The sequence below is a fragment of the Cardiocondyla obscurior genome, unplaced genomic scaffold (genome assembly GCF_019399895.1).
Source record: "Cardiocondyla obscurior isolate alpha-2009 unplaced genomic scaffold, Cobs3.1 scaffold86_0_66853, whole genome shotgun sequence".
Taxonomy (NCBI): Eukaryota; Metazoa; Arthropoda; class Insecta; order Hymenoptera; family Formicidae; genus Cardiocondyla; species Cardiocondyla obscurior.
In genome coordinates, this window is record NW_027228825.1 from 57,645 (window position 1) to 66,853 (window position 9,209).

At 34.9% G+C, this 9,209-nt stretch overlaps 1 protein-coding gene across 1 annotated transcript; it reads left to right on the forward strand.

Moving 5' to 3' along the window:
* Positions 1-323: 323 nt before the first annotated feature.
* Positions 324-3,744, forward strand: LOC139112999 (golgin subfamily A member 6-like protein 22). Its single transcript, XM_070673906.1, has 6 exons — positions 324-857; positions 971-1,427; positions 2,119-2,288; positions 2,424-2,654; positions 2,753-3,297; positions 3,639-3,744. The coding sequence occupies exons 1-6, from the start codon at positions 324-326 to the stop codon at positions 3,742-3,744; spliced, it is 2,043 nt and encodes a 680-aa protein (XP_070530007.1).
* Positions 3,745-9,209: the final 5,465 nt, after the last annotated feature.

The following is a 9,209-nucleotide window of genomic DNA, read 5'->3' on the forward strand; positions in this document are numbered from 1 at the left end:
AAGGCGGAAAAAGAGAAGGTGAAAGTGGAACGGGTAATGGAAGAAGTATGGAAGGAGAGAAGGAGGAAAAAGAAGGGAAGAAAAGAGAAGTAAAAATGAAGAAAAGAAAAGAAGAAAGTGTAATGAGGATAGGTTTTTGGAACGTGGCGGGGATGGAAAATAAGGATAAAGATTTTTGGAAAAAATTAGAGCAGTGGGACGTGATTTTTATGTGTGAGACATGGTTGCAGGAAAAAGAATAGGGAAGGATCAAGGGGAAGTTACCGAAAGGTTACAAATGGATATGGGAAGAAGCAAAGAAAAGGAATAGGAAGGGAAGAGCAATGGGGGGCATAGTAATGGGATGGAGGAAGGAGTTTGAAGGGGAAAGGGAAAGAGAAATGGAGAAGAAGAAGGGGGTATTGGGTTTAAAGATATGCTGGGGAAGAGTGAAATGGAAAATAATAGGAGTTTATATTAGTGATAATATGGAGGAGGTGGCGGAAATGATGAAAGGATGGATGGAGGAGAAGGAGGAAGGATGTAATTATTTAATAGGAGGAGATTTTAATGTGAGAACGGGAGAGGAGGAAGGAATCTGGGATGAATTTGTGGAGGAAGAGGGAGAGGAGAAGAAAAGAAGATCAAAGGATAAAAAGATAACGGGGGAGGGTAGGAAATTTTGTAAAATGCTGGAAGAGGAGGGGTGGGAAATTTTAAACGAATGTGTAAAGGGGGATGAGGAAGAAGAGTGGACGTATACAGGGGGTAGAGGGGAAACAGTGATTGATTACGTGATTTGTAATGGAGAGACAAAAAGAAGAATTAAGGAGATGAGAGTAAAAGAAGAAGTAGATTCGGACCACTACCCGATAATAGTAATGGTGGAGGGAGGGGGGCAGAAAAGGAAATGGAATAAGAATGAAGAAAGAAGGGGAAGGTTAAAATGGAATGAAAAAGGAAAGAAGCTGTTTGAGGAAGGGTTTAGAAGAAAGAAGGAAAGAAGAAAAAGGAGGGAAAATGGAAAGACCTGAGTGAATGGGTAAGAGAAGTAAAAAACGAAGTAAGAAGAGAAGTGAATAATGAGGATGGGGAAAGGAAGGAAAAAGCGGTAGAGGATTGGTGGGACGAAGAATGCAAAAGGAATAAAACGAAAGTTAAAGAGGAACTGGAAGAATGGAGAAAGGGTGGGGGGAGTGGGAAAGAATATAAGAAAAGTAAAAGGGAGTATAAGAAGCTATGTGATAGAAAGAAAGAGGAGGAAAAAAGGAAATGGGAAAAGGAGGTGGAGCAGGCAAAGACAGAAGAAGAAGTGTGGAAAATAGTAAACAAAGGAAGGAAGGGTAGGAGGGAAGTGGATGAGAAAATTGAAATAAGAGAATGGGAAGAATATTTCAGGGGGGTACTGGGAGGAGTGGAGTGGAGAGTGGGAGGGGAAGTAGAGAGAAGTAAGGAGAGAGGAGATGAGGAAAAGGAGATGGAGAGAGAGGAGTTTAAAAAAGTAATAAAAAGCTGAAAAAGGAAAGGCAGCAGGAAGTGATGACATTGAAAATGAGATATGGAGAGAAGGGGGAGAGGAGGTGAAAGAAGAGCTATGGGAAATATGCAAAAGGGTGTGGAAAGGAGAAGGGTTTCCAGAAGAATGGAAGGAAGGGATAGTTGTGCCAGTCTTAAAGAAAGGAAAAGGAGAAAAAGTGGAAGAATACAGAGGGGCGACACTGACACAAACAGGGTATAAAGTATATGCTTCGGTCTTGAAGGAAAGGATAAGAGAAGAAGTGGAAGAGAAGAAAATAGTTCCACAGAGTCAGGCAGGATTCAGGAGATACATGGAGACGCTGGATCAAATTTGTTTTAAACCACCTGATAAATAGAAGAATAGAGGGAAAGGAGGGGAAGCTAGTAATAGCTTTCATTGATATGAAGGCAGCCTTCGATTCTGTGGACAGAAGAAAATTGATGGAAGCAATGAGAAATAGGGGATAAGGGAGGGTTGGTAAAAAGGTGCGAAGAGATAATGGAGGAGACGAGTAGCAAAGTTAGAGTAAAAAAAAGAGGAAGGGAGAAAATTTTGGACGGTGAGAGGGGTGAGGCAGGGATGTCCGCTGAGCCCGAGTTTATTCACGATCCTGCTGGCAGACTTGGACGAGGAATTGAAAAAGGGTGGATGGGGCGGAACTAAGATAAAAGGCAGGAGGGTGTACTCGCTGGCGTACGCGGATGACATTGCATTGATTGCAGAAACGGAAGCAGGAATAAAGGGAATGTTGAAGACATTAGAGGAATATGTGGAAAAAAAGGGATTGGAGGTAAATGTGGATAAGACAAAGTTGATGAGGTGCCGAAAAGGAGGAGGGAGATGGAAAAGGGTAAAGTAGGTGTGGAAGGGTAAAAAAATAGAAGAGGTTAAAAGATTTAATTATTTGGGTTATGTGGTGACAAAGAATGGAGATCAGAAAGAGCACGTGAAGGAAAGAGTAAAGAAAGCAGCAAGGGTGATGGGACAAATATGGAATATTGGCAAAAAGAAATTTGGAAAAGATTGGGGCAGAAGACTATGGCTGTTTGACAGGCTTGTATGGACAGTAATGAGCTATGGGGTGGAGATATGGAGGTGGAAGGAAAGGGAAGAGATTAAAATGGTACATGAGAGGTATTTAAGATGGATAATGGGGGTAAGTACAAGTGTGCCGGGGTATATAATGAGAGAGGAATTTCAGAGGGAAAAGTTGTCTGAGAAAGCGGGAATGAGGGCTTGGAAATATGAGAAAAGATTGGAAGAAGGAAGAGGGGAGGTTTTGGCAAGAGGATGCTGGGAAGAAATGAAAGAGAGAGCGAGGGAAGAAAACAAGTGGGAAATGGGAAAAGAAAGGAGAAATTCTTTGAAAGATTGGGGTGGACGCTGGAGAGGATAGAAGAAAGAAGAGAAGAAGAGGGAATGAGAGGTAAAGAGATAGTGGTAAAAGATAAAGAATTACAAAGAAAAGAGAGATGGGAAAAAATAAGAATGGGGAAATTTAATAAGGATTATGGAAAAATAAAGGAGGAAGGAGTACCGGAATATTTAAAGAAGGGATGGAAGGAGGAGAAATGGCAAAGGGTGGGAAGGTTTAGAGTGGGGGATGATATGAGGGGAAATAGATACTGGGAGGAAATAGAAAAAAAAAGTGCAGGATGTTTGGATAAGGAGGAAACGTGGAAACATGTTTGGGAGGAGTGTGTAAACTGGGGGGACGGGAGGAGTTGGAAGGAAGCAATTGGAGATGTATTGGGAGGGGAGGGAAATGGGGAGGAATGGTTAAGAATACCGGAAGGAGGGTAAGGGAAGGAATAGGAGAGAATGAAAGAATGAATGAGGCAGACTATGAAGATGTAAAAGCGTCGGAAGCGGGGGTCCATGAGAATGAATGAGAAATAGAGTAAGAGAATGATTTCTGGCGGTGTGAGCGTAAGAACGTATGGGTATCTTTCTCTCTCTCGTGTGCTAAGCGGCGTTTAGAGAAAGTAAGAAAAGCGAAAAGTGGGAAGTAAGTTATTTGCAGGGAAGAACAAGAAAGAAGAGAAATTAAAAGAAGATGGAAGATTGATAAGAAAGATTAAGGTAGAAATAAGAAAGCGTTTAGGAAATAAGACGAGGTTTTTGTTGTTTGTCTTTTCAGGATAATGGAAGTAAGAAAGGAATGTAAAAGAAGACAGAAGAGTGTAAAGTTGATAGAAGAAAAAGGAAGAGAAGAAGAAAAAAATAAAGATAAGAAAATGTTGTAAGGCGAGGACGAATAGATGAAATGGATAAAAAGCGTAAAATGATAGAAGGAAATAGTGGCAATAAAGGTAGACAGTAGTGAGGGGAAGGTAGTGGAAAAAAGTAAAAAGAGTAAAAAGAGTTGGCGGAGTTAAAATGTAAGAAAGAAATATTGAATGTAAGAGGTTTATAGAGAATTGTTATTGTTATGAGTATGGTTAAGTTTAAGTTTATAAAGATTTAAAGATGTAAGGAGACGAAAGTCCGAAAATGTACCTCGAAAGAGTAATAAACATTATTACATACATATATATACATACATATATACAGGGTGTTTGAAATAAGGTTTCCTTCCCGGTAACTGTAGATAGATATCGGGAATACAAATCGAAAAGTCAGATATCATTTAGTGAAATTCGTAACCGTTACCGAGTAAGAAATTACTGAATTTTGACGAATTAGCGCGGAGCACATAATAAGTCGGGCGCGGCAGGTGAGAGCGGGTGGGCCTTAGGGAGAGAACGGGGGTGAAACGCCGCGCGACAATTGTGGGGTGGGGGTGGGAGGAGTCAACGCGTGGTGTGATAGACAATTGTCGCGCAGCGTTTCACCCCCGTTCTCTCCCTAAGGCCCACCCGCTCTCACCTGCCGCGCCCGACTTATTATGTGCTCCGCGCCAATTCGTCAAAATTCAGTAATTTCTTACTCGGTAACGGTTACGAATTTCACTAAATGATATCTGACTTTTCGATTTGTATTTCCGATATCTATCTACAGTTACCGGGAAGGAAACCTTATTTCAAACACCCTGTATATATATATATATACAGGGTGTTTGAAATAATATTAATATTTTTTTGAAATATATTAAATAATTTTTGAAATATATTAAATAATTAATATTTAATCCAATTAATCTTTTTACCATGTTTTTTCAAAGATAATGTTTTTATTTTTCTACTGTCGTCAAAATAGCCGATCTGTACTTTTTTCCTTATATTTACAGTCCAGTACGTCATATTTCAAAAGCGTAATAAATATATATATATATGCGTCAAATAATCAATATCTAATTCAATTGTCCATCTTTATTTTACTTTCTAAAAAGTAATCCTTTTATTTTTCAACTGTCGTCAAAGTAACCGATCTGTAATTTTTCCTTATATATATCATTTCAGTGCGTCACATCAAAAAAGTATAATAAATATATACGTCAAATAATCAATGTCTAGAGCAATTCAGTTTCTGTAACGAATTTACGTAAAAGTAACCCTTATATTTTTATACTGTAGTCAAAAAAGCCAATCTGTACTTTTATCCTTATATGTATATATATATCTTCCAGTGAAAAATAAGTTATAAAAGCTTAATTACATTAGATATTAATTACTTGACCCATGTATTAACTATACTCTTGAAAAATAACGCAATGAAAAGTAATGTATAACGAAAGAGTACAAATCGGCTACTTTGACGACGGTAGAAAAAAAAAGGATTGCTTTTGAGAGAATATAGTAAAAAAGTTTATTTGGAATAGAAATTGATTAACTGATGTACATATTTATTATTCTTTTGAAATATGACGCACTGGAAAATTTACATTTTAGGAATTAAGTACAGATCGGATACTTTGATATAATACAAAAATAAGAGAATTACTATTGAGAAAATATAGCAATAAAAGTTAATTGGACTAAATTTAAATTGTTTGACGTATATATTTATTATACTTTTAAAATATGATGCACTAGAAAGTATATATATGGCATAAAGTACAGATCAGCTACTTTGACGACAGTAGAAAAATAAAAGGATTATCTTTAAGAAAACATTGTAAAAAGATTAATTGGACTAGATATTGATTATTTAATGTACATATTTGTTATGTCCATGAAATATGGCGTACTGTCTTTATTACCTTGTTTTTTCAAAGATAAACGTTTTACTTTTTTACTGTCACCAAAAAAGCCGATCTGTACCTATTTCTTTATATGTACTTTTCAGTGTGTCAGATTTCAGAGCATAATAAATATGTGTGTCAAATAATCAATAAATAGTCTATTTGAACTTTTTACCATGTTTTCTTAAAGGTAATCCTTGTATTTTTCTACTGTCGTTAAAGTAGCCGATCTGTACTTTATTCCATATATACAGGGTGTTTGAAATAAGGTTTCCTTCCCGGTAACTGTAGATAGATATCGGGAATACAAATTGAAAAGTCAGATATCATTTAGTGAAATTTGTAACCGTTACCGAGTAAGAAATTACTGAATTTTGACGAATTAGCGCGGAGCATATAATAAGTCGGGCGCGGCAGGTGAGAGCGGGTGGGCCTTAGGGAGAGAACGGGGGGGAAACGCCGCGCGACAATTGTCTATCACACCACGCGTTGACTCCTCCCACCCCCACCCCACAATTGTCGCGCGGCGTTTCACCCCTGTTCTCTCCCTAAGGCCCACCCGCTCTCACCTGCCGCGCCCGACTTATTATGTGCTCCGCGCTAATTCGTCAAAATTCAGTAATTTCTTACTCGGTAACGGTTACGAATTTCACTAAATGATATCTGACTTTTCGATTTGTATTCCCGATATCTATCTACAGTTACCGGGAAGGAAACCTTATTTCAAACACCCTGTATATATATATATATATATATATATATATATATATATATATATATATATATCTTTAATGTGACATATTTCAAAATATTGCAGGAAGCGCGCGTGAGTGAGCGCGACAGGCGACGGCGCCATTCCTAGCCATTCGCCTGTTGCGCTCACTCACGCGCAGCTTCCTTGTCGCTCTTACGTCTATACATTTTATGCATTTTAATTTTTTTCTTAATAACAATTGAGAATTTTGCAAAATGGTACGGGACTTTCCTGTTTGTATTTTCGAGTTCTATCTATAAATAAGAGATGCTGACTACTCAACCAGACACTGTTATGGAGAATGATAGGAGATTTTAATCGATTAAAACGAAAGTAATCATTTTGTCAATAGTTTTCAAGAAAAATTAATTTATGTACGCGTAAGAGCGACGAAGATGGGCTGAGGAGCGACAGACGACGGTGCCATTTCTAGTCATTCTACTGTCGCGCTCACTCACGCGCAGCTTTCTTATCGCTCTTACGCTTATACATTTTATATATTTTAATTTTTTTCTCGAAAACTATTGAGAATTTTCCAAAATGGTAAAAGACTTTTCGTTTTAATTCGATTAAATCTACCTATCATTTTCGGCATCGTCCACTGATCTGGGACACCCTGTATATTGTATAATAATTCACATTTTCTACTCACAAATTTCTTTACGAAAGATTCTTCTCGCAGTAAAATTTCTATGGTTTTGATGTTATCAATGGTTGTTAATGGCAACATATATTTAACACGTTCTGTTGAAACCTTAATAAAATGTTGGTTTGGCCCAAGTGTATTAATATGCCGCGTTAGATCCTGTATTTGCAATTCGAATGATGCACACATTCTCAGTAAAGTTTTTGTATTATCTGTAAATAGAATAATGTGTTAAATTGTATTTTACTTAAACTTTTTATATAAATATAAATATAAAAGAAAAAAAAATAATTTGTTGGTCTTTGACAACCTGTATAACAAGAAATATAAATATAAATTGTGTATAAATTAACCTTTAATCTCTATTACAATTTTTATCAATTCTTCATCATTATTGCTATTAGAAAATAAAAACTCAGAATTATTACTATTTACTGATTGACAGGTCAATGTACAATAAAGTTGAGGTTTATTTTGTAAAATGTTGTCTTGCTTGTTAGTATTATCTTCATAGACTAAAAAAATTAATTGTGTATATATTTAACATATATTTTATATTACTAATTTACTTACGTATATATATGATTACTCACTATGTTCATGAATTGTACCCAAATGGCTAATATTTCTTGAATTAACGGTAGATGGCCACTGTGGTAATTTATTGGTAATGTCAATATTTTTTTCAGTATCCACAGTATTATGTACATTAATTTTTAACTTTTTGTTATTATTTTTCTTTATAACTTGCAAACTAGAATTATTTTCTTTATTCTTATTATAATCTTCATGTTTATTTTCATCTTCTGACACTGAGTCATCAGTATTATCTTCCTGATTAATATAATGATTTGGAAATTTCTTTCGACATCCTTTTCCTAATTGTGAATTTTCTGCCGAAGTATAATTCTCATCTTCTGCAATTTTGCGTGCCTTTTCAATTGTGTCTAAAAATAGAATGCAAATATTATTTTGTATATACATATTAAATGAGATGTAAATATTATACAAATATGTATAAAATAATCTTACCACAATATTTTTCTATTTTTACTGCAACTAGAAACCAAGTTTTTACATTAGGTTCTACTCGTTTCGATATAAGTGATTTTGTGTTCTTTGTATTTTACAGCGGCCACCAACACATGTCGCTATTTCCATCGTTATATAACCAGTTTGTCGGAATCACTGATGTAAGACCATCATCGATAAAGGATACAATTGCAAAAGCCGTATTCTAAATACATGAGAAGTCAAACTGTTACATTAAATGAGTTAATAAATAATACAATTATATACAAATTAAAACTAATAATATTAAACTTAATTGTTAAGTAAAAATGTTTTTTTAATATAAAAATATTAATTCATTACAAGTAATATAAACATTAATATAAATATTACATGTTTATATTAGATATGATGAATTAGTGGAACAATTACTGGATTTGAAAATCCAAAATACGTGATTTTCAAACATTTTTTTTGTATCTCGGAAATTGATACCATAATATTTTCCATATGTTCATCTATTACACAAATCTGCAAATTTAATGAATTACAAGGTGGCAAAAATAATGGCTAAATGTAAGGAAATTTATTATTACAAATGTGTAATACGTTATTAAGAAAAATGATTTCTTTTACAATACATATTAAATTATCTTTTAATAGACAGCAATTGTTAGGGCTCTTTATGGAAATATTAAATTCTTTTAATTTTATAAGACATATTTTTCCAGATTTTGAATAATGAACATACGGATACAATTTTAAATATTATTTTACAATAGGAAGTTAATTTTTTTTATTTAATCTATTAATTAATTGTTCCAAAAGTTTTCCTGAAGTTAGAAGTTTTCTTCTTATACTTTGTAAATAATTGTCAAATTGAAAACAACTGAATTTATCTAAAGAACCGAAAGTTTTAACATCATTTGCTAAATTTAGTAAATTGTGAACATTATATGACATGTATTGATTACCATACAAATATTTGTAATTGTCTATGTTACGTCCTCGGACTCACATCTCTTTTTCCGATTTCAACGGATTCAATAAATTAGATAAAGGGGGCAAACCGTGACCATTTGGTGACGAGAGAGAACTTCAAGCTCCAGAAGAAATAATTTAAACTCTAAAATCCTTATCGCCGGATGCTTAAATTATACTTAGAACAATCACGGTA